Source organism: Colobus angolensis, unplaced genomic scaffold, assembly GCF_000951035.1.
Source record: "Colobus angolensis palliatus isolate OR3802 unplaced genomic scaffold, Cang.pa_1.0 Scaffold75, whole genome shotgun sequence".
NCBI lineage: Eukaryota > Metazoa > Chordata > Mammalia > Primates > Cercopithecidae > Colobus > Colobus angolensis.
In genome coordinates this window covers 2,892,339-2,918,645 of record NW_012121265.1, presented here as the reverse complement: position 1 = coordinate 2,918,645, position 26,307 = coordinate 2,892,339, and the positions used below count along the sequence as shown (strand labels likewise).

Below are 26,307 nucleotides of genomic sequence, written 5' to 3'. Positions count from 1 at the left end.
TCTCACTCCCTGTCTCCAATTCATCAGTACAACACGTGGGTCCCTTGAATCCAACTGCTTCTCATCACTAATCCAAGTGCAAGCCCCTATCAGTTCTGGAGTTGATGCTACAACAGACTTCTTTTTCTGTTTCTCCTGTTGCCTATTTACAGTTACGAGATTCTTCTAAAACATAAGTGAGATCATGACATTATCTTCTTCAAACCCCGCCCCCCCCCAGTCCTTCAAAGAGCTTCTCATCAGTTTTGGAACAAACCCCAGAGTCCTTATCCCGTGGTCTCTAAGGCCCTGCGGCCATGTGCTGGGGCCCCTGGCTGGCTCTCCCAGCCCTCAATTACTGGGGTGCATTTCCACTGCTCAGCGCTGGGCATTGACTGGTCCCTCCATCTCAGAGGCTCTTTCCCAGACTTCACAAGCTTGGGACCTTCATTTCAGTGTCAAATGTCTCAGCAGAGAAGACTTCCTTTATCTAAACTAGTACCCACTCCCATCACTCTCTACTCCCCACCCTCGTCTATTTGCCTGCATTATATATTGATGTATCATCTGCCTCCCCCTAGACAGAATGCAGACTCCTTGAGGGCAAAGGCTTTTAATGGCTGGTTCCCCATCGTATCTCCAATATACTTGGCCAATATACAGAAGGCACTCTGAAAATACTCGTAGAATGAATCACTTATGCAATGATACTTTAAGTAAACTTCAACTTTCCCTGTAATAGTTTCTTTTTTAAATGATACGGTTTTAAAAGGCAAATAGTTACATTGGTTCATTCTGGGTGGTGGGTACACAGGGGTTTGCTGTCCTCTTGACTTTTCGAGTATTTGACATGAGACGGTAATTCCCCGCCAACTGGGGAGCTGACTTTGTGTTCCACAGGCTGAATCCGACCAGATCTGTGGCCCTGAACTTCTTCTAGAATGTGGCCTGGGTGTGGCAAGGGCGAAAGGGGACAGCAAGGGAGCAGCCTCAGAGCTGGAGATCTCAGGCTCATGGGGCTTGGCCTGCCACTTGCTATGAGGCTGGGCCAAGTCTCATAGTGGCCTGCACCCACTAGACCTGAGCTGCACCTCCACCATGCCAGGCTTAATTAAGGCAATCAGACAGGAAAGGGAGTGCTGTTCCTTTCCCTGGAGCCTTAAGGGACATGAAGGGGATGCTCAGGGGAGGAGAAGCAGCTGATCTCCAGACAACTTCAAATCTCCAACAGGCCCCACAACGAGTCACAACTTACCTTCTGCACTTTCACTAGAGGGTCCCTCAGGCTCCTTCCAGCTCCAAAGTGCTAGGGGTTCATTGTTTCTAATTGTCTTGAATCCATTCTCTTCCCACAGTTGAAGGAAAGTCAAAACAACCAAAAGTGACTTGCTTTAGAACTGTGGAGTTTGCAAAGCATTTTGTTATGTGTCAGCTCCTATAGGCCTGCCAACAAGTCCATAACCCCAGTTCACAGTAGAGAAAACTGAGGCTGGGGAGTGGGGTGGGCAGTTTAAGGACTGGCCTAAGAGCATGGGGTCTGTTTGAAAAGCAGCGAATTAAATCTCTAGCATACCAGCACTAATGCTCCAGGGGCCTCTTTTCCCCAGATGGGTGTAGTTGGTCCTTCTCAAATGTGACAATGACGACAGTGGGCTGAGAAAACCATGCACTCCCTGCAATTCCTGCCACGGTGAATTCCAAGATTTAGGCATCCAGGCTGAGTCTGCAGGCCAGTTCCAGGGCTGCCACATGGTCCCACTCCTTCCCCCAGTTCCTAGCCAGCTCTAGATGACACGTCCAGGCTCATCTCACACTGGCCACTCTGGCCCGCTCCCTCGCTCCACACAACCTTGGCCTTTCCTTTGCTGGAACATTCTTCCCACCCTAAGCCTTATCACTGGTGCTCAGAGCATCACCTGTTTCTCTTTGGGATCACTTTTTACACTTGGATTTTCTAAGTATTTGTGTCTCTCCCCTCTGCTAGACTATAAGCTCCATGGGGGGAGGGGCCAATCTGACTTTGGTTGCCATTCTACAGCCAAGTACTGAGTCCAGGATGGTGTATATGAGGCTGTGAGGCCTGCAATTGCTTGGGTCCGTTACTGAACACAAGAGACAAGTGTGGCACTGCTGGGAGGTCCTACCATGTTGGCACTGCAGATGTCGCCCCCAACACAAAGAGCACATCCAAGAATTGGAAGTCCAGGAGGCATGGTCCTGGTGACAGCAATTTGCCAGAATCCTGTCCTACTTCTGGCCTTCTGATAAGTCCTAAGTGCTGACAAATTTTCTTTATCATCCAAGTATGCTTGAGATGAGTTTTCTGTCCTTCATGAAAGAAAGGCTCCTGACAGATGCACCTCCCTGGCAAGACCGTAGGCTCCCTCATGTCATGACCTGTACACCTCTGCCCTGCTTCAACTAAGTGCTGGGCACCAAGTAGCTATTTAGTAAGCATCTTCTACTTACCTAGCTCCCACTTACTATGTATTTGTTCATTCATTCATTCATTTATTCAACAAATATCTACTTAGCACCCACTACATAGTTTTCTTGGGAAAACTACCCAGGTACAGAGAATTGAACAAGCCAGATGGGGTCCTTACTTGCACGCAACCTAACATTAGTTAAAGAAACAGGCACATGACACAAGTAAATCTACAAAATAGCTGAGGACAGTGGTAGGGTCTGTGCAGATAATGAAACAGGAAAATGTAATAAAGAATCAACAAGGCGGGAGTGATATTTAGCAAAGTGGTCTTCTTTTTATGGAAGACCTCTGGGTTGAAAATGACAAGGAGGAGCCAGCTAACTGAAGATCATGGAGAACATTCCAGATGACAGGGGAAGGCGAGAGCAAAGGCTTCGAGGCAGAACAAGCGAGATGTGTGTACCAGGGAGTAGAAAGGCAGACTGTCTTCAGATCTACGATCCTTCGTGGGAAATGGGGCTCGATGAGGCCAGAAAAGTGGGCAAGGACCTGATTCTTTAAGAATTTCTCCAATGATAGTACAGATGTGTGCAGGGATCGCCTTCATCTCCTGGGGCGTCACCATTCTTCAGGCCTGTCCTACAGGGACACTACATATGTCAACCAAGGAGAGAGGACCCTGGGCGCTGGGTCCCCGCTTCCGCCCCATTTTGTCTCCTAGCACAGCCCTCAACCATTCTGGTCTTTAATTCTGTTATCCATCCATCAAGTAAGGATTTGATGATGAACTTGATGATCACAAAAGACTCTTCCAACATCAGGATTCTATAATTACCTTGCTTTGTGTTATATTTTTAAAAGAATGAGATAAATCAATACAAAACATGAGCCCAGCACTAGAGGAGAGCTATCATTTAAGGATTACATTTTCAAAGTGAACATCTGAAGTACAACAGGGCAAAGCTGGCCCCTCCAAGTCACACTCCAGCACAAAGTCTCTGGTTCAGACGGCTGTTTCACTCATGTCTTAGAATTCCAGGATAGTGAAACACAGCCACAGATACTTTTCTGGGTACAGTTCATGAGCCCCACTACCCAAAAAGCAGGTGCCATTGCTTTGAAGCTTCCTGGTGTCCCCTGGCCATAGCTCCCTCCTGAGCCCTGGTGGTGGCCTGGTCACATTACTGGCCCCCTGCGCAGGGCAGCAGCAGGAGATAATCACTGGTAAAAAGAGACCAGGCTCCCACCTTATTAGCCCCCTGTTTCTGGGGAATGTACTAGGCTTGGTCCACCTGGGGTCCTTGGAGCTCTGCCACAGTGCTCTTCAGCAGTGCTCAGAATGGCCAGTTCCCCCTTGTCATTTAGGTCCCAGCTCAAAGTCACCTTCTCAGAGAGGCACATTCTGACTTCCATGTGTAAGAAGGGCCCCCTTCTCCCCTCTGTTCCCTTCCCTATCATATTGGCCAGTTTTCTTCTTCAGAGTACTGACTGCCATCAAAACACGTGCATTTTAATTCATATGTCTCCTCTACTAGACTATAAGTTTCATGAGTTCATCCTGCCCATGCCAATGTCCCCAGGACCCTAGCACAATGTCCAGCCCACAAAAGTTGGCTCAGTAGACATTTGTTGATGGACTGAAGGAAGAAGTCATCCAAAGATCCTTGACCAAGCTCCGAAGAGCACATGACAGGTCAGAGCCTGAAAATTCCTGGGCAAATCATCCACCATAGCACAGCAGTTTTCACCTAAGACAGCACACCTGGGTTAAGGGTCGGGGTGGATGTCTCAGAATATCATACACCTCCCCCACGAGACACTGATGCACAAAATGTGGAGGTTGCCAGGTTAAAATCACTGATATGGTCCAAACACTCTGCTTTGCCAGAGAGGAACAGAAGGGTCTAGCAAAAAACGTATAATAGGACATTCAGAGACGCTAACTCAGGTGTCTGACACATACAAAGAATATCTCAAGTCTAATGTCAGCCTTCTAGGAGTTTAAACACTTCAGCCAGTAGAGTTCCTTTATACCTGGGAGCTGGTGGGGAGGCAAATCTGTCAATTCCAGCATCCCATGCTCAGTTTCAAGAGGAGAAGTAGGTGAAATGGTGCCAGGCCCACAACCAGGGCTTACCAAGCAAAACACGCCACAGTCACCTGGATGGGCGGAGGAGGTACGCATCTGAGAAGGGGCTGGAAATGCAGTCATGAGGCTGAGTAAGGGCAGAGGAGCAAAAATGGGCAGGAGGGTGGGCAAAGGAGGCTTTGTCGTCATTCCATGTTGTAAAAGCCAGCTTAGAGGACACAGACAACAATAGACCTTTTTTTTTCTTTTTTACAATTACCAAATATAAAACCCTGAGCATAAATTTTCTATTTTAGGGTTTTCTAAACAACATTTGACTTTGTGAGTGTTTTACATCTAGGGTAAATATTTGCCGTGCATTTCTGGCCCACGTCAGAGTGCTTATCTAAAAACCTGTTTTGTTCCGCTATTAATAGGAAAATTCTACATCCAACGCAGGGTACTCACTCTGCCTAGGAACTCACAAGCACTTCACCTTCCCTCAGTCTCCAAGGCTCACCCACAACACGAGCAGCAAGCCGGATCTGCATGAGAGCCATTTCTGAGAGGCTGTTTCTATCTACGTCGACTGCACTTTCTCTTAATGAAGGGTAAGCACGTGGAGGAACAGGTCAATGGCTGCCCTCACGCTCAGGTGCATCTGCCTCAGCTCCACCAGGCTGCAAGAAATGTGGGAAAATGTAATAACCCTAAGGCAAGGCTGCAGGTGATGCCACGTGAGGTATACAGCTGGTGCCTATTGCAGCATGATGGGGCTGCTTTGTCTTATAGGCAAACCAGGCTATCAGTGGTCATGCATCTCAGGTGGCAAGTACAAACGTACTGAGCAGTCTCCAGAGAGCAGCCACGAAGTCTGAAACGCACCCTCACCAATTCCGCCCTGGAAAGCTGGAAGGACCAGCTCACGGACCACCTGCCCTTCCCAGGTGCAGTGCGATCTCTCGAGGCCAGTAAACAGATTCTTGTCTTCAACTAACAACTTCTATCACGGTGATTGGGTGATAGGCTTCAACACGCCGTCTCATAACACAGATCCAGTCCTTACAATGACACGGCACGGCGGATACTGTCTACATTTTACAAATAAGGAAACTGAGGCTTAAAGGTATTAAACAACCTGCCTAAGTTATGAAAGGATGAAGTCAGGATGCAAGCTTAGTCTGACTCCAAATCTACATCCTTTCTACTATAGCACTGCTCCCCCCGCCCACCGCAATATAAAAATATCTCCCTAAGGTTCTAATGTGCCTCTTCCTCAGTCCACAAGATTAAAAGAGAAGGCAAGTTCAATACAGACCATGTTTGAGTTATGGCCAGGATATCTAGATGGGACTACCTAGCATGCAGCTGGCTAGACCCGTTCGAAACGAGGGCTTCACAAAAATCAGAGTTCATCCACAAATTCCCCGGAGGCCTCTGCCACACAGGAAATAACAGAGCAACAGATGCCACAGAAACTGCAGAACTGGAGGTCATAGGCACCTAGGTGGAAGCACAGAGTGCCAGGATCCCTGGAGGGCTCTGCAGTGAGTCCAGCCAGCCAGGGCAGGCACCGGACAGAAACCAGGGTCAAGACCAGTTGCGGTGGCTGAGGCCTGTAAACCCAGAACTTTAGGAAGCCGAGATGGGTGGATCATTTGAAGTCAGGAGTTCAAAAACAGCCCGGCCAACATGGTGAAACCCCATCTGTACTAAAAATACAAAAATTAGCCAGGCATAGGGGTGCATGCCTGTAGTCCCAGCTACTCGGGAGGCTGAGGCAGGAGAATCGCGTGAACCTAGGAGGCTGAGGTTACAGTGAGCCAAGATCTCACCACTGCACTGCAGCCTGGGCGAGGCAGTGAGACTCTCAAGAGAAAAAAATAAAAGAAGAAAGAAAGAAACCAGGGTCAAGGACAGAGAGGCATCCAGGAAAACTTCTAGCCAAGTCCGGGGCCTTCTTCCTAAGCCTCTCTAAAATAAAAAACAGGTAATTTTTTTTTCTATTCAAATACAAATGGTGCTTAGACCAGAGGTAGCTGAGGATCCATCTTGCATCTAGCTACTTTTGTTCTTGACAATCAAAACAGCAACAAGCAGGATAGCATGCAAGGGGCTAGGCCTTTGCAACTGAACAAACTTGGCTCGAATTCAGGATTTGCTACCAACTAGCTATGTAGCCTTAGGCAGATTACTGGACTTCTCTGAGTTTTGGTTTCCTCTTATGCAAAATGTGAATAATGCCCCTCATGCACACTCAAGGCTAACATTCGGGCTTTTGTGAAGATTAAATGAAATAGCCTATGAGACCGGGTGCAATGGCTCATGCCTGTAATCCCAGTACTTTGGGAGGCCAAGGCAGGCAGATCACCTGAGGTCAGGAGTTCGAGACCAGCCTGGCCAACATGGTGAAACCCCGTCTCTTGGAGGCAGAGGCTGCAGTGAGCCAAGATCGTACCATTGCATTTCCAGCCTAGGCAACAAAGAGAGACTGTCTTAAAACAAAACAACAAAAAAATAAAAAAATTAAAAAATAAGAAAGAAAAGAAAAAAGAAATAGCCTATGAAAGCATCTCCTGTTTAGGCATGGTGGCTTATGCCTATAATCCCAACACTTTGAGAGGACAAGGCAGGAGGATTGCTTGAGACAGAAGTTTGAGACCATCCTGAGCAACATAGTGAGACCCTGACTGGAAGGAAGGCAGGAAGGCAGGAAGGCAGGAAGGAAGGGAGGGAGGGAGGGAGGGAGGAAGGGAGGGAAAGCAGGCATCCCCTACCCTACTGATGGGAGCCCAGCACACATTTCACAATTAATATTCTTTGACAACTGCCCTTTGGCAACCAGAGCCAGCTGTCACTCTGACCTCAGGGCTGGAACTTGAGTCGGAGGCATCCCAAAAAATGCTCCTGGGAACCAGAACAGCTAAATCTTCAAGTCTAAAGTGGACATCCATGGACATCTTGATCCTTGCTGGCAATGCCTATTTTTCTAAAGAGGAACCTTGTTACAGGAAGAATATCTCAGGGGCAGATCCTCAGAAAACTGCCACATGACCAACCAGCCAGTATTCAAAAAAACAGCCGCCACCAAACCCCAAAGGAAGTCATTTCCAGGCAATGCCCTTCCACAAGAGGATTCTAGAGAGATCTCAAACCCAGACAAAGAAGACTGAGATAAATGTGTGGTGCTCAAGAATTCTGACCCTCACCTGACCCCATGCACAAGATAGTTGCAGTAAGTTCACTTTCTCTGCAGACTGACAAAGCCACCAACAGCTGTGGAATGTCAAAAACAAGGCTGCCTGGGTCTAAAGTTACCCCCTCCTCCACCATGAGAGGAAAGGAAACACATTTCTGGGCTTCAGCTTCTTTATATTTTGCTTATGAGGAACAAATGTCGACAAGATATAGGATATGCTGCTCTGTTCGCCACCAAAATGCATGGAACACAATTTTATATGAAGCTACACCCGCTTAATTGTGATGCATTAAGTATTATGTTCATTGTTTCTGAAACTGAGTAGAAATGAATAATTTATTTCAGACAAAGGAAATTCTTGAATATGAAATGCCTCATCTTTTAAAATTACAATTTGGAAAGCAAGAAGGAAAAAATAACCATAGCCAGTGAACCTTATACTGCTAATAGAAAACAATGCTTCAACTGTTTCTACTTTGTTTGCAAACATTGCATTTTTTAAACATTCTTGAGAATCATCAGAAAAAAAAACACTAGGTTTCCACCACGTTCACATCCACTCAACACAGGGCTAGCATATTCAGTAGTAATTTTCTGTGCTGGCTGGGCACACGCCCTTTCCTTTCCCACTGATGGGTTAGCTCACCTGGAATCCACTCCCCACATCCCCGCATTCTGGTCTCTGCCATTCCCTTCCAGAACTTTCCTTCCTGCATCCTAGTTCTCTGCCATCCCCTTCCAGAACTTTCCTTCCTGCATCCTAGTTCTCTTCCTCTCTCCTTCTCCCCTTCCTTTACATGGCATTGCACTCTGCACTTTCTGGCTCACCGCCATCTCCCTAGCAGCTAGCACATTCTCTGGCGCACAGTAAGTTTGCAAAAAACCTGAGTTACTGCTTAGGCGTAGAGTAGAAAATCAATGTTTTGGACTGACTGGTAATTGTAATTTCAGGTATGGCTATTGGTGTTTCTTTTCTTTTCAGAGCAGAAGAGATCTGCATGCACTGAAATCATCTACTATTCCTGTTTCATGCTAATAAATTGAGGGAGGAGGAGAAAGGGAGTGAGAATGCATCGGAAAGGAAGGCGCTGGCAGTCACCCCACCCACCCACCCCTGTTTCCTGCACAATTCAGGAGGGCCAAAAAGGAACGAAACATTCCCTAAGTGTTACTTCAAGCAACCCTACGAACTGGATACTATTATTAGCCCCATTTACACGTACAGGACCTAGAACTTTGTAAGTATTTACCTGTGGTCTCACAGCTACTAAGTGCTGGAACATGGAATTCAAACCCGAGTACGCTTAATTCCAAGGCTTTTGCTCCTTGCCACTGTGCTATTCTGCAGCACATATATTTTTTGGGATCATCAGGACCTCCTCCCCTGCACCTCCCCATTCCCAGCCCTATCTCTGGGATGAATGCAGAGGGTTAGCCCGGTAGGTCCTGACCTAGGAACGTGTTGCCCTTCCTCCCAGGGATCATCAGCAGCTGAAAAGGGCAGCACCACCTCTTCCCACCCCAGCCCCATTGATGTCATCAGTCATCAAAACAATGTCATAACACAGCATGGGCGCAGGGTAGGACACACAGAGAGGGTTCAGTAGCTTCTCAGGAGCCAGTTCTGTGGGCTGCATAGGCACTCCCAGCCCTCCCCCCCTTCCTCCCCATCCTCTCCCCTGGAGCAGGTGCTCCCTGGGGTGAGTGGGCACTGCTTTCAATTAACACAACTCCCTTCATTTAGAACCCTTGAGTTTTCATTGAGACATTCTCTTGCGAAATGTTCTGAATCCAGTTGAGAATTTGGCACAGTAAACAGCTAGGCGAGGCAGAAGACTGGAGAGTCAGAGGAAGAAAACAGTAAATACAAAATAAATGAATAAACAAGCCCATACCTCAAGTCATCCAAACGGGTGCCAGCAGGTTTCCAGAGGTCCAGGAAAGGCTGGACAGCACCATCCCTCCCAGGCAGGAGGACGACACTGCCTAGGGAGCCAGGCACCCACACCTGAGCCACCGCTCCCAAGTGAGAGAGCAGAAGTCTGCCCTGAGCCCAGGACAAAGGGCAGTGCTGGGGTTGAGGCTGGGACCCTGCAGAAAGGCAGATGGGAGCCATCCTCTCAGGGACCCATACTGTGCACATCCCCACTGTCCACCAGGGGAGGCCCCCTAACGCCAGCCATGCCACTCAGCATCCACAGGGTCCCAATGAACCGTTGTCAGAGACCACCTTTCTCCTACCACAAGCCAAAACGCCTCCTAGCAGCCAAGGCCCTTCAGGATGACCCAGCTTCCTAGATTGATTCCTGCTGGCCCCTGTCTGCTCTGCTGTCTTTCTGTTTACCTGTACTCCCCCACCTCGCCCCCACCGCACCTTCCCAGGACCACCCAGGGAGACGCAGCCAGCCTGCCTCAGGGACTCCTGCTCCTCTGTCCTCGCTGCCCTTGGCACCTAAATGGTGGGCTCTGTGCACTTGGCCTTTGCCTTCCGAGCCTGTGCAAGCTTTCTCCTCAAGAAGTTGCATCCGGAAGGGAGGAGCTTGAACTTGACCCACACTTGCTCTTGCTCCATTTCCACCTGGAGCTGAGGCTAATAGCACAGTGCTCCTGGCCTCATTTTTTGTTTTCCCAGAAGGTACCTTCTATGAGGAGGGGTTACTCACCCACAGCAGGTCTTATGTCCTTCTCTGGTCTAGAAGCATCCAGAGCCCCTGCGTGTGCTTTTATGACACAAAACTATATTAAGTTGAACTGTCTGAAATTGTTGCTATTCTACCATGTTGACCTACTAAAATGGCAATTTCATGCGATTCAATCTAAAAATTTCAGCAATGCTGAGACAAATTAGCCATCTTCCTTTCCTATCTTCTACGACAAAGGCCAAGCCCCTGAGTGTGACAAACCTGCCTCTCTGCTCAGCTCTTCTCACACCACTCCTCATACCTGCTGCTCAAGCCACGGTAAACCCTGGACACACTGTGCCTTTGCCCAGGCTGTTGCCTCTGCCTGGAATGCTCTCACCAGTCAGCTCTACTCACCACACTCCTATCCATTCCATAAAAGCCAGCTGAAAAGTCCCCTTTTGCAAGGCTTCTCTGACTCACAACACCATCCAGTCCATTATTCCCATCTTAGGGCCACATGTGAGTTTTCTACAGGGTTCTACTCATTCATCATAATTTATCTTGTTTATATCTACCTCTAAAGTAAAAAAGGGAATTCTTAGAGGACAATTCCTATTTACCTCTGAATCACCTGGGCCTCCCACTGTGCTTATAGTAAGTTCTCAATAAATATCTGATGAATGAATTTGGCAGAAATGAAATTCTGTCATACTGAGAAACTGAAAACTGATAGAGACTATAAAAACTTACCTCTTCTTCTCTTCATTCCAAAATAAATATAAATATATAATATATGTAACATATATAATGTGTAATGTATATACAACACATATGTAACATACATAAGGTAACATGTTATATATATTATATGCATCATATACCCACATACATATCACTCAGTAAAAAATATCTAATAATCCTTTATGCAGTTCGTGCACTTCACTTTCATAGGACATTTTCATGGGCTATTTCTCCCATGCATGTTATATACATGCAAATGGGAGCTACTGCATGAGTTCTGAAGCCAGGCTTCCTGGACAAGAATGCTGGCTCTACCACTTCTTAGGTGTGTGCCCTCAAGTCAAGTTTCTCACTTGAGCCCCAGTTCCCTTATCCACCAACCAAGTGGGGCTAAGAGTACCTCTACTGAACAAGGCTTAAGCAAGTTGTGACACATAAAACACCTAGCTCGCTGCAACTCACAGCTGCCGTAATTATTATTTTTACTTCTCTTTAAGTATCATGGGGAAGGCAACTATTTCGAATTGGGAGTATGTTCAGCCTGATCGCTTCTTTTCCCATTCAAATGCCACTTGCCATTCCCAAACTTAGAAGAATATATATAGTGGTTCCATTGAGAACTCTCCGGAATTCAGGGATCTCCTGGTATCTTCCTCATCAAGTGTTTTATTCAAAACTCATAGTAACAGGAATCAATGAAACATTTCATAAACATAGGCTTTAAGAAACCTGCTGGCCTTCTCCTACAAAGAATGCAATCAATACTTATTTTCATACATTATTAACTGTACACAAAACGATCATGTGCAAAGGGCAACAGAAATCACAGCCAGCATGGTGCTTCTTACACAATTCACAGGGACCTAGAGGAAAGTGGCACCAGCATGGTGGAAGACAAATGAATAGCACATTAGGTCACCTTAAGGTGGGACTAAACTATGTATTCCTTTTTTTTTTATCACTGTGTAATGCTATTTATACGACAACATGACAAAAAAATGGCCCTAGGCATTCTGCTCCACTTTCGAAGCCTTCCATCTCACGCTGAAATGAAAAAAGATACAATCCAGAAATTGCTTCTTTGGTTAATATTTCTGCAGTTCCGCAGGAATGGTTTTAATAGCATGCGTGCTCTGGATTTTGGTTGTCAATTAACAACCCACCAGACTGCAGGCCCAAATATTAAAATAACAGGTAGTGGTGCATATTGCGACTTTAAAGGCCCTTTGTCAAACAGTGTTTTAGGGTGGAAGACTGAGGAGAAAGCTGGGAACTAAGGATGGAGAAAAGGGAGTAGCTAGCTCCTTCTAAATAAGGGATCCTGGTCTGTGCTTAAAATTTCATCACCTAACAGTAGAAAGAGCACAGGTTTTGGAGTCACAGGAACAAGAAGTGAATCTGAGCTCTTCCACGTATCAGCTGTGTGGCCTTAAGAAAGTTACTCAACCTCTCTGATCCCAGCTTTCCTCCTCAGAAATCAGAGGGCACAATACGTACCTTTTAGCATGGTGGAGGACCAGAAGAATGTAAGTCTGTGAAAGGGCAGCTTAGTGCAGGACACACAGCATGGTAAGGGGACACAGGGTAGGGGCTTCCCCAGTGGGATTGCTCTTTGCTCACTCCTCTCCCCTTTCAAGAGACTGAGGATTCAATGAGGAGAATACATGGTTCTGGGATGGGCAGAGTTCCAACGGGAACTGCAGTTTGACCAAAAATAGGCCACTTGACCAAATGATTAAAAGCCTGTCACATGCTAATGCGTGGATGGGGCGGACCCTCGGTCAATTTAGTAGGAGTAAATTGCAATTGATTTTCGAAGAAATTGCTTGTTCTCTTGCCTTTCCTCAGCTGTGTCACACTCGCACACACAGCTGCCTTTGTCACAGCCAGGACCAACTGAAACATGTGTCAAAGAAGATCTTTTTGAGGCAAAATTTTTTTATCATATCCACACTTAACACACACTATAAAAACATGCACATGTGAGCAGGCAAATACACAAATGTATGTATGCCTGTGTGTCTGCATACCTGTTTACAAAGATGTTTTTGAGAGCTTGTATTTAGAAACAATTCTGCCACCATGGCTGCATACTTCTATATGGTTTGCAAATCCTCCTGTGGCTGGAGAGCTATCCTGAGTCATTTTTATTTTTACAACAGCCTACTATTTGAAGAAAGATTGTAAAAGAGTACACCCCTAAAATCTCTCTGTATACCCCACAGCCCTGTCTATGTAAATCCTGGATATGAAAAGAAAATGGTTAAAAGATTACAGAAGATAAAAAATCATAATAATAAAGGTTAACAATAGCTACTTTCACCCCTAATTTCTGATATGGCGATAGACCCTCTTAGAACATTAATTAGAATGGAAACAGAGATGAAAGAAATGCCCAGGAGACACAATAAATTAGCCCCTTATGCAAATTACCCATTCATTTTCATCACTGACCCAGCTAGTTGAGTCTCTAAATTACAGGAAGTGGTTAGCTCCTTTAACAAAAAACTCTGAATGAAAGATTATCTTTAAAAAAAAATCTCAGGGCTGACAGGGCTTAAAGCAACAAATAATTTCTCACTTTTCCTTACAGACAACCCTGAAGGGTGCCAAGAAATATGAAAATTAACATTCCAGCCACTAGTTCTTGTTGCCAGAGACCTATTAATTAATGCTTGTTCCAAAACAATGGACAACTACCTCCTTAACTAAAGTCAAAGGCTGTGGCTCTCAAGCTAAAAGAAATGAAGGAAAAAAAAGTGTTGTATCTTAAGAGGGGCCACAGATTTGAAGAGGTGAAAGACAACTGAAATAGGTGGGGAAATGCCAAGATACAGAGAGTTTCAAAGACCCATTTAAAAGCAAATGCACACCTAATTTTACTTGTCATCACTGTTCCAGACAATTTATGTTCCATTGTCCTATCAATTTATGGAATTCTGCTTTCTTATCAGCAAAATAAGGGGACAGGACTAAGATGACCTCCAGACGTCCTACTGCATCTACAAATCCAGTGGTTTTATTTATCCCTTTGTGAAACAAATGCGGCACTTCCGATCATTTAATTTATTGAAATATAATCGTGTAGCATGCATTTGTGTACTGACTTCTCCTGGCTCACTCCTGGCTCACTCCTGGCTTCATTTTCTCTTTTCTACTCTCATTTTTGCTTTTCCCCGTTTTCTCCATTTACTCATTTTCTTTTGTACTTTATCTTCTTCCACGTATTCAAATAAGATGCCATTCTAGTTCAAAGTAAGGTATACATTGAATAAATCATACTTTATAAAGGTTATTAACACGAAAGACATATGCCAAGATCCCAAGTTTCCTTGGCATGAATTAAATGCTAGAAAGAAAAATAGTTCCAGAATAGTTAACTGAATAACTACACAAGATTCAATATACAGGCTCTTCAAAAAGGAAGGAAAATATTAAAAGTAATGGTAAAAACAGTAATTACTTTTGCACCAACCTAATATGTTAAAGTTCACTCTAGGCCCCTGCCCTCAAATTACAAAAGGAGCAGATGACTCGCAGGACCTGCAGACACTGGCCCAAGGTCACCCAGCTAGTTAGGGGTAAATGATGCTGGAAGCAGAACACAGATCTCCTGACTGCTGGATTCATACTCTTTTACCAAACAAGCCCCAATTTGATACATTCTCTTGAGAATTTGCTACTGTGTCCCAGAGAACAAAAAACAAAAAGGACATCCCTTGGAAAGAACAAGCTTCGACAGCAGAAAAATTAAGAGATAGCAAAAAGAAATACTTCAGAGGAGTAAGAAGAAGGAATGAGGACAGACATATTGGCTATAAATAATTTGCACCTTGTAACAATCTTCAGTTCACGCAATTACCTGTCACTCACTGATGTTTTATCTCCCTTCTTCTGGTAACAGGACCTACAGTGACTCTATGCAAAATATTTAACTGTCTGTACCTTCATAGCCTCCACTGGAACATTCGGGTCTTTGCCACAAGTGTACAGATACTAGCTTGTCCTACCCCTTTATTCATGGACCTTCTTGAGGTTGACATTTAATCTAAATAATAAAATATTGCCTTTAGGAACTGGTCAGTGAGACAGAAAGACATAGGTTTTTCAGATCATCAAGCAGGTAATCAGAGAGTAGATGTAGATTATGACACCATTTTTGTAAAAAACATATATGTATGTATACATGTATGTACATACACATCTATGCATATTTACATATATAGGAAAAATTGGAAAAGGCTCCCATTAGCATGTTTACAGCGGTTATTTTGGGGTGGTAGGATGCTGGGTGATTAAAATTTCTTTTCCTTTTTTACCTGTTTGCAATTTCCTATTGTTCTACAATAAAAATGGATTGCTGAGGGGCAGGAGAGGGAGAGAATAAAAACCAAAATTAGTGGTCTGTGAAAGTGAAATGTAAGTGTACTTAGCAGAGCCTTTGCAGACAGAAGCATCTCCCAGGTTTAAGGCATGCCCTTCTCAGGGAGCAGTAATTCTTGCCGCTATGAGGGGTACTGGAAAGAAGATTTATGGGGAGAGGTTAGAGGAATAGGAATCAGCCAAGCTTGGAAGGGAAGGCTGATCACAAGAATCCTTAAGCACAGGAAAAGCTCCCACCCCAGGTGATCTCCAGCTGCAACCAACTCACTTTCGACCACAGGGCATAAGGACAGAGGTCCAAGGGAAAAGGAGAGACTCGGTACAGGAATAAGGAAGACCTTCCCCACAGGGTAGCTAAGCCTCAGGCCGGGTGATTAAGAGACAGGACTTGGCTCTAGGGCCTTTTGGATAGAGGATAGATTTTTCATTTCCTGAGGGCTCAGGTTTGCTACCGTTTGCAAGACATAGAATCATCGTTCTCTGATGAGGCAATGTGGTCTGCTGAAAAGAGTCCCAATCTTGAGTCAGGAGCAAGCCAACATCGCCTTAGTATAGCTTTAAAAAGGACTGAGACTTATTGAGGACCAAGTATGTTTCAGGCACTACACTGGATATTTGACATACAGCATCTTTAATCCACAAGAACCTATACAGTAGGCATTATCATCATCCCATTTTACACCCATGGAACCTGAGGCACAGTGAGCTCAAGATAAGGTGAGTGGCAGAGCTGGGATTCATTCACCCAGGTTGGTGGAACTCCAGAGCATGCGTTCTTTCTCCCAGCAATGGCAGGTGCAAACATATGGAGGGATGAAGCTGCCCAGAGTGCTGGTAGAACGGCAGCTGCTCAACCTGTCTTGTCTATGATACATGGTGGCTGGGGCGAGATCAAAAGCCAGTTTGTAAAGGAATGAAGGAAGACTGAAGCCAGAGTGTTCCTGGAAGTCACCAAGGTGCACAAGACCTGGAGGAGGTCAGGTTGGACTGGGAGAAGCTAGGGAAGTCAGTTGGAAAAGCCCATGCAGAGTTCAAGTGAGAGATAAGACAGTTATATCCATGATGTGGAAAGAAAGGAGCAACTCAAAAGACAGCAGGTAATTTCAGCAGGGCTTGGTGATGGGTCAGACTGAAGGGTTGAAGACAGTGGAAAGGATGGAGATGACTCCACAACTTATAGTGCAGATCACTAGGAAGACAATAATGCTGTTAAATAAAACTGGAGATCCAGGAAGAGGGAGTATAAGGAGCAAAGGAGAGATGATGAGATCCATTCTGGATATGCTAAGTTTGAGTTAACTGATACACCGCCAGATGGAGTCGTCCAGGACTCAGCTGGAAATGCTGGTTTAGCGCTCAGGAGAGGCTGCAGTAGGAAGGAAGGCTCTGAGTCATCGAAGTAAGTGGTGGCTGAGGTCTCCAGAATAAATGAGGCTTGTCCAGAGAGTATGCAGACAGAAGGGAGTCAACGCTGGCTCCCCCTACACCAGTGCCATGACCTGGCAAAGGTCCCCAAGCCTACCCTCAAGCACTGTGACCCTGTCCAATCCCCCTCCCCTCTCTGAGCTTCAAGTCTATAAAACAGAATGCTGGACTAGATCTCTAGGGACGCTTCTTCTCCAACATTCAAGCACTCGTGATTGACAGAATGCCGGCTCAGGATCAAGAAGGATGCTTGGTGCTGAGTTGACACCCGGTATAACAAGCAAGTCTCCGACTTTCCAGTGGGAAAAACAGACACATAAATAAGTCCTCTCGATATGCTGTGATTAATGGCTACCATAAAGGCAAGAGCACGACGGAGCATGAGGGAGTCCTGAGTGGAATTGCCTGTTTGGGGGGATTCCAGCAAACGCCTTCAGAGGGGAAATTTGATCTTGGTCTTAAAGAACTGATAGAAGTTTTCTAAGTAAAGGCAAGGCCATGTGCAAAGGCACAGGAAAGTGAATGTACATGAAATACTTGGGGAATTGTTCAGCTCAGTGAGCTTGAGTGGAGGGGGGTGTGGGGCTTCAAGATGGAGAGCAGGGACTCCACTGGCCCACTAAGGAGTTTACCATATGCCAGAGTAAATAACAGGAAATGAATGGGGGTTCTCAAGTATAGCAACCAGGATTAGACAGCTGAGTGGCAAGAAAAGGACCACCAGGACCCCTAATAGCTGATGTTTACAAGGCTTTCTCTCGTTATGACCTGACAAGAAAGCAGGTGATGTTACAAGGCTCTTCTCCAACATGTAAACTATGTAATAACTTTTTAAAAAATAATGACTTAAATATGATGGTGCATCTGAACAGAAATGCTAAACATGGCTAATTATTCACAGAATCACTCAGAAAAAAAGAGGCAAGACTCAAAAGAGAGTTTAGGCACATCTCATCCTGGAGCAAACCACTTCCAATTACTTGGGAACCAATCTGGAGAACCTAAGGCTTCCCAGGAAGGTCAAAGTCACTCCTAGGACTTGGTAGGAAAATGATGAGTGCCAGAAGCTGGGACTTTTTCTTCCAGAAAATCAGGATGTTCAAAACCTAACATTACTCTTTCCCTATAATCTATTCACTTGATTCTTGCATGCAATATCATTAACTTGCATTTTAAGGAAGGCCTGGCATCTCCTGACTTCTCTACAAAAATCCAGTCTCCCAATCAATAGTTTTAAACCTTGCTGACAAAGAGGTGCTTCTGTCCTTCCTCTGATCCCCATCCTCAGGCTTTTCTTAGGACTCACTGTATTTTCAAAATTTCTCTCTGCTTTGCTCTTCCACTCCAGAGAGTCCAAAAAAAAAAAATTGCCAATTGGTTCATTATCCTTTCAAATCCCTATTTACTTCTTGCTGTGTCTTGAACTTTTCTGAGGAAGAAAAGCAGGGGCAGAACAGAGGTGCAAGAGCAGAGAGCTTGGCTGAGAGAGACGCAGATGCTAAACAGTGCATTGTGCATACTAGCTTCTGCCTCTGAGCCCCTGAGCACCCACACAGCTCTGCCCTCTGGGATCCCAGGACGCTTCTGTGTTCCTGACTCTCCTCCGACATCCTCTGGCACTGGCTTACTTTTTCCTCTATGTCCTCCTGCTCACTTCATGTTCCAGGCCCCTGAAACCCACACTAGCCTCACCCCACAGGAAACACACCTCCTCAAGCCCTTAATCATGCCCCAGGGGCCAAAGGCTTCCGCTCTCAGGTTTCTGGAAAGCTGCCCTCCACCCTCCCTCTGCAGTTCTCTCCTGACTTGGCTACTTGGTTTCCCTTCTGCATTTCAAGCTTCAAAATAGTGAGGACGGTTTTTAGATTCCACCTTATTTTTGTTCTCCTGCTTGTTCCCAACAGACCACTGATAATACATCAGCAAGGCCTTTTATGTGGTTAGCAAGCAAACAATGGCTTAAATGACCCCGGGTTTGAGGAAACCAAGGAAAATGGAAACACAAGGATGTCAAACATGTCTTGTTCCTTGGGAGGATTCAGCTCACCCTTAGTGTATGTGGATAAACACGTTCATCATGTTGGGCAAAGATATCCAAATATGGAAACTCTGATTGCTACCATATGTGTGAAAAGCAGAGACACTGTTGTCCTGGTTTCCTCAGACAAATTTTCAAGACAGAAGGGATGTTCTAGAAAGCTCAGATTCAAACCATGAAAAGCAACATTTATCGTCCTGTTCCTCCATCTTTTTCCATCCTACAAAGGCCAAACTGGATAATATGCATTATTCAATGACTTAAAGCCTCTCGAGGTTCCATTTGGCTTTACTATCCCACTTAAGGAGCACAGTCACTGTCAGAGGTCAAAGCTCATTAGTGCTGGAACCTAAAGCCAATGCCCTTGAGATAGAAAATGGAGCTCTAGACAAGGCCTTTCTGGCTCTGGCTGATTCATTATGATTTCTGGGTTCTAGGCAGGAAGGGCTCACAAACTCTAGATCATACTTTCTGTGAAAAGAAACCTGGCCTGCAAATGGGATCCAAGGAATGCATAAGTGAAACTCGGCCCATGCAGAAGGATATCCAATACCCATAAATTCAGACAAACCCTGTGGTATCTGAGAATAACCATGCCTCCTTAAGAGTTGAAATGATTGCAAGGCTGGAGAAGGTGACGTAAGAGAACTGTGGAAGAATTCTAGAGATGAGCCTAGCCTTTTCTCAGATCCACGGACTGTAATGATTAGAGATTATTTACTCCAATTGCCTCATTATACAAATGAAAGAGCAACTCTGAGAGGGAAAATGAGTGTTAAAAAACTCAATTGCTAGCCAGTGTAGTGGCACACCTGCAATCCTAGCTATTCGGGAGACTAAGATAGGAGGATTGCTTGAGCCCAGGAGTTCGGGGCAGCAGTGACCTGTGATCAAGCCACCACACTCTAGCCTGGGCAGCAGATCAAGACCCTATCTCTAAAAAAAAAAGTTTAAAAATAATAATAATAAAAACCCCATTGTGGCCACGCATGGTGGCACACACCTATAATCCCAGCACTTTGGGAAGCCGAGGTGGGCGAATCTCTTGAGGTCAGGTGTTCAAGACCAGCCTGGCCAACATGGTGACATGTATTTCTCTACTAAACATACAAAAATTATCCAGACATGGTGGCAGGCGCTTGCAATCCCAGCTACTCGGGAGGCTGAGGCAGGAGAATCACTTGACCCCGGGAGGCAAAGGTAGCAGTGCGTCGAGATCATGGCACTGCGCTCCAGCCTGGGCCCTGGGTGGCAGTGCAAGTAACAAACAAACAAAAACCCACTGCTCGTAGAAATTCTGAAATTAAAACCCAATGGCCCTTCTTCCTTGCCTGCTTCCTCACTATCAGTGACCATGGAGAGGTTCATACCCTTCCAAGGGATCAGTACAAAGACTGAGGAGTCCACAGGGCAGACAGTAGGTAAGAGGCATTGTCCCTCAAAAGCAGGATGAAGGTCAGATTTGCCTCTGGCACTCCACTGGCCACACTGCATCCTAGTTTCTACAGATCTGCTCCCAGGAGAGCTTAGGTGGTCACATACGTTTGTCTGTACATCTCCTCTCCACTGCCTAAAACACTGTCCTGGCTAGATCAAAGGGACAGAAAGCATTAGAAGTGACATGGAGTGGAAATTATTGGCATTACACAGAGAAACATTTGAATTTCTCTTATACTAAACTTGTATCCTTATATCTTAGCCAAAACAGACTCTCTCTCTCTCTCTCTCTCACACACACACACACACACACACACACACACACATACACTTTTCCTCTGAAGGAAAAGACAGAATGATGTAGAGGAATGCTTCTCAAGCTTCATGTGCATATGAAGCACCCAGCCCAGGGATCTTGTTAAAATGTGTATTCTGATTCAGTAGTTAAAATGAGATCCCGTATCTCTAATGAATTCCCTGGCAGTGTCAATGATGCCTGTATAAAAACCGCACTCTGAGTGGCAAAGGGTAGATGTTACAAAAACTTAGAATCAAAGAAATCCAAGTTTCAATTCTGGTTCTACCATTTAAGACTTTCGTGATTTGGCGCTGGTTTCCTAACTTCACTATGCCTCAGTTTAATCATCTATAAAATGGTAATATTAATACCTAAAAAGCACTTGATGATTACATAAATTAATGATATAACACTGTTAACACAGTGCTTGGCAAATAATAAGGCTTGATAAATGTCAGTTCCTGTCTATCTCTAAGATTCATGAGGGCAACGTGAAAACTGGCTCACTGCCCAAACCACAATAGCTAGAACATAGTAGGGGCTCAATGGATGTTTGGTGAATGGATGAATGCATGTATAATACACCTAAATAAAATATCAGTATTTATACACTCCCTTGATCCTGTGGCTTTTCTGCAAAAAAAAAAAAAAAAAAAAAAACACACACACACACACACAAATCATTTAGAACACCAGGACACTCTCACCAGTTACAAACCATAATCTCATAGAATCAAATTCAACATTAACCATCACGTTTAACCACTGAGAGACATATAATTTGTGGTGGCTATATATACTTGAGAAAATGTCTAAACTGTAAATAAATAAAGACAACATTAGTCTGGAATCTGTATGTCATAAAGATAAATTACTGCCTTGCTTATTTATGGGCTGTCTGAATGCAGATGTTATGAAAAACTTAATTCTAAAACGAAGTTCATTTCCAAACCACACATAGAACTGCAAAGAGAGACAAAACAAACCATGGGAAGTGAGACTACATTTCAAAGGGCCGTTGGGGCAGGAGTACATTCTCTCATAAATGCACACACTTGCTCAGGAAAAAAGAGAAGCGAAAGAATTGCTAACAAATGGCAGAGCTTAATCTTTTAAATCAAAGGCAGACAAGAGAATCATCCCAAATTTTTCAACAATCTAAGATTATCTTCAGGCCTCTTGTAAAGTAAGTGGCATAATCTGAACAGATCCCATTTCCAGGGAGGCACTATGTAAGGTATGCAGCAAAAGAGGATACGATTGCCACCTACAGACAGAAGTGGCACTCCCTTTGCAAGAGATGGCCAATCATACTTTTATGTGGAAAAAAAAAAAAACTCAACCAAGTCACCTCCCTCGAACCTCTTCCAAACCACCACACCATATTACTTCATTTAGAATTACTTTCAAGTCATACAATCATCTCTAGGCATTCTGCCTCTTCATTATCATCATCCTATTTCTAATTTCCCAGAAACACTGTGCCATTCGACTATCTACTTATACACTCTTTGAGAGCCAAAGAGAATGCAAGCCAATGAATTCAAGCACACAAAAGCATCGGCGTGGAACTATAAATCTGCTTACCTGATATGAATGGGACCACCCGGAATATATCTGACAATCTGCTGTTAACTGGTTCATATGGGGAATCCTCCAGCAGATCATTTCCTAAAAACAACAGAAAGACTGGGCTCAGATATGAAAATCATATATTTCAAGCAGGTTTTTGCTGCTGAATCTGAATTCTAATTATGTTATGATTGTACAACAAAAAGATGCTGAAACTTTGAAAGATTTCAAATGCATCTCTTTCTCTATGGTTATTTCTTTTCATTCCCTCTGCTTTTGTTGTCCTTGTTCTCCCCAGAGTGCCATGAAAACATTGGAGAACAACCCAGCCCGATCTTGCCAGAAAACTCTCCCACTCTTTGCAAAGGAATAGAAATCAGAGAGGAAAGCTGGAGCCGATGACGTCACGAGCCCTGCTTGCCTCCAGGAGCCAATGGAAGAAAGGTGACCCAGGAAAGACCCACATTTCTGCTTGCTCCCAAAACTTGGCATACGGTTGGAAAGCAGGTACCATGGCTATTAAACAGCCCACCTCTGAAACAGGTTTTCATTAATAGACTCTGGAGGAAGTGGCTGCTGACAGGTCAAATCTGTATAATACAAATCTCCAGTGTGAGTCTCAGTCGAGAATGAACACACAAGGTGTTTGTGTTAGGTTTACAAACATGAGCCCCCTCTGGCTTACGAGGACCAAAACATTCCCATTGGACTGGATGGTTGTGACAAGTGGTTCTTTCTCTCCCTGAGCTACTTCTGTGATAACTAAGGTTGAACCACATCAGCTGGTTCAAGACTCAGCTAATGTAACATAACAAACGGTTTTTCACACATCTGCCTTTGATCACGTTTGGTGGGGACATTGAAGGTAGAATGGATTTTCCTGGACCTTTTACAGATGCTTTGTCTTAGGTCAGAGCAGACTAAAGGGAACAAGACAGGGGGAAAGTCCAGACCAGATGCAGGGCAAGCCTTCCTATTATTATTCTGAGGCCACCGAAAGCTCCAGGCTGGCTCTCCTTGGAAAGAAGTTGTGGGTTCCTTGGGGTCCTTGAGTGGGATCCTCCTCCCATGCTCTGACCAGGTTTCAGAGAGGTCAGTAGGGTCCCAGGGGTGCCCCCCGCCGCGCCCCCGACTTCCTCATGGGTTTTCCAACAACCAGGCTCAACAATGCTGGTCAGCCCAGCAAACACCAGCTGCTGTTGTCCCTGGGGGCCAATGAAAGGTCCTCATTCCGCAGCTGGGGAGAAGTGAGTTTAGGATGAGATCAGCTGGCCGGGGGACGAAGGGCCCGCCTGCCTTCGGGGAGGGACGCGGGGTGGTGTGGGGAGGTTCCGGGCGTACCCTGCAGGCTCTGGTACATGCTCCAGTAAATGCGCAGACAGTTCTTCTCTTTCTTCATACCCCGCTTGCAGCGGCAGTTGTAGAGCGACTTCTGCTTCAGGGCCTCCATGGCGCTGCGGCACTCATCCTTGGCCTCAAGGCCGGATGCCAGGCTGAAGTTGGTCTCCTTGCCCGCCACACACTGCCTCAGCGTGCGGTACTTGGTGCTGCAGCTCTGCTCCTTCAGGCACTGATCACTGGCTTTCACGCAGTCCAGGCGGTCTCCGCCGCTCACTTTGGCCGACAGGAGCAAGTCTGCGGGGTAGAGGGGAGGGAGCCTGAGCGCGACGGGCGGGGACCCGGGACGCCCCTGATCTGGGCGAGGGCGCGCGCCCAGGTCCGGGATGCTTGACCAGCCTTCGGGGGCGTCCTGCTCAGGGAGCGAGCGGGTCCACCTCTCGACCATCCGGGAGTCCATTTTCCCGCCCCCTGGAACTCCAGCTCCTCTCCCTTCCGGGCCGGTAGGGAAGGGTGGCGCAGGCTCAGCCCGCGGGCTTTAAGGGTTTGCTCCAGAGCCTGCGCTGCCCACCGTGCACGTCGGCCCTCCGCCCTGCGGCATCCTGGCCTGAGCGACCACCCGGGCTCCTGGGCTACCCCCGGCTCCAGCCACCCGCTCCTCCCGACTGAAACTCAGGGTCTTTCCGAGGAGTAGCGCGGCGGCGGACTAGGCGCCGGGCGCGCGCTGGGCGCGGGGCAGGCCTACCGTGGTCAGCGGTCGGCCGGGCGGAGAGCGCCCAGAAGCTACTCGGGAAAAACTTTTCTCTTCCAAGTTTGGTCTCCCGGCCCCAATGCTCCCCAACTCCACCTGCCCGCCACGGCTGCGCGAGCTGCCGGAGACTCTCTGGGGTTGCAGGGTCCTGGGCTGGAGGGCTCCTTAGTCCCCCTGCCAAGCTGGGTCATTAAAAACCACAGGAAATCAAAACCAAGCCCGAAAAGCTTCTGGCAGCGCCGCACCGCCACCGCCTCGCTAACCCGGGGATTCGCGATCCCCTTCCCCAAAACCAAACTTCTTCCTCCCACATCCACCGCACCCGCGCCCCAATTTTGGTGCGGGGGGCGGAGTGGGCTGCTGCAAACGACCCTAGGAAAGACTCAGCGGGTAAGAAAGCCCGCGGCGGGCCTCGACTTACCCAAGAGTGGCAGCGCGAAGTACAGGGTTGCCAGGAACATGGTGCCGGCGCGGGGCTGGTCCCCGCCCCCCCCAAAAGAATCCTGAGCCGCCGCTGGGTCTTGCCGAGGGAGCTCAGCATGCAGCGATCCCCGGACAGCTGTGCTGCTCTGGCCGCCCAAAGTTCAGCTCCATCCAGTTAAAGAGGAAACTCCGGGTCTGGCAGCCGCCACCGCCGCCGGCGACTCAGCTCCGGGCTGGCGAGGGCGGGAGGCGGTTCTGCTTTTAGGGGTTCAGGTCCGACCCAACCTGGAAGGGAGGGTGCACTTTGAGATGAGAGCGGAGAGCGCCGCAGACTCCCCCCACAGCCCCTCTCCCCTCCCCCGTTCTCGCCTTTGGAGACTTTCCAACGCCGGGGTGAAGACCCACCCCCACCCGGGTCGGGGTGCATGTGCGTGTATTCCAGAGGCCGCTGACACGGGAATGGGGGTGAGGGCTGGAGAGGTCTGAAGAGGGTTCCTAAAGTCCAAGGGGGTGTCTGTTGGGTTCAACCCGAGAGGCTGAACGCAAGCAAATAAATAAATAAACGGTACTTTCCGAGCGCCGCGAGCTGAGCCGGCCGCTGCCTGGAATACGAGCCCTCGGTGGCGGCGGCGGCAGCTCCCCAGCCAGCCCTGGCGCCGAAAGAGCCCCTTCTCCCGGGAAGTTGGCCTCCCCCTCCTCCGTCAGCCACCGAGCTCCCTCAGCCGCCGGCCCTCCCCAGTCAGATTGCCAATCCCTAGCCCCTGTCGCCGCCCTCCCTCTCCCTGGGACTCGTCTCCCTCCAGAGGCCGCCAAGCCAGGGGGAACCGATGTCCCGACTGGGGCTGAAACCCAGTTCTTGCGCCCCTACCCACCGCGTGTCCTCGGCTCCCTCCTGAGTGTCCGCACCTCTCATACCCTCGCCCGGTGCCCGGACTCGGGCGCTTCCGCACCCCCGCCCAGGGCGAGCGCGCCGGCCCGCAGTCCCCGCGCGCCCCGGCAGGTGCAGCCCGGCGCCACGAGCGCCCCCCGGGCCCCAAAGTTGGGAGACGCCTGCAGAACGGAAAGAGGTGGCCGGGGGAGGGAGGAAGAAGGAGTGGGGAAGAGGGACAGGAAGCGGCAATGGTTCCCCAACAGAACGAAAAAAGCTCCAAATGCCACCAACCTGGACTCAACCGACCGCGTCCAGCTGCGGCGAGGAGCCAGTTTATTTACTTATTTATTCTTTCGGGGGGAATGGTGTCCCCGCCCCCTCCTTCCCTTTCCGGGCTCACTTTATCTGCCCTAGGAAAAAAAAGAAAAAGAAAAAGAAAGAAAGAAAAAAAAAAGATGCGGCAATCTTCTAGAGCTCCAAGGGCCGAGTTGGACCAGGACGATTTCCGAGCAGAGCCCTTGGCTCGGATGCTCATTAGGGATGTTAGTGGTTATTGGAAGTGGCGCGGGGAATGGCGTGTTCCGAGGCCAGATTTCTTCTGGCCAGCGGACCCTCGGCCTGTTCCTGCTCCCGCTGCCCCGCAGCTCCAGCCCCCTCCAAAGCTCGCCCTCCAGGCAGCCGCAGCTGCACACGCTCGCTTGCGGTGAGACCCGCGGCCGGACCGCACGC

The 26,307-nt window shown here is 47.2% G+C and overlaps 1 protein-coding gene across 2 annotated transcripts in view; it reads right to left on the bottom strand.

The window, feature by feature from the left end:
- Window positions 1–26,307, bottom strand: part of GFRA1 (GDNF family receptor alpha 1) — a 217,623-nt gene that overhangs the window by 190,000 nt on the left and 1,316 nt on the right. The window contains exons 2-5 of one of the 2 annotated variants that reach the window (XM_011927825.1): window positions 25,870–25,988; window positions 24,706–24,992; window positions 23,537–23,830; window positions 22,211–22,294 (exon numbers count right to left, since the gene is read on the bottom strand). In XM_011927825.1, the coding sequence (XP_011783215.1) occupies window positions 22,211–22,294; window positions 23,537–23,830; window positions 24,706–24,745 (418 nt within the window). In that variant the 5' untranslated portion in view covers window positions 24,746–24,992; window positions 25,870–25,988. Of the gene's footprint in view, window positions 1–22,210; window positions 22,295–23,536; window positions 23,831–24,705; window positions 24,993–25,869; window positions 26,302–26,307 lie in introns of those variants that run through there. The other variant, XM_011927824.1, reaches the window with a different exon arrangement.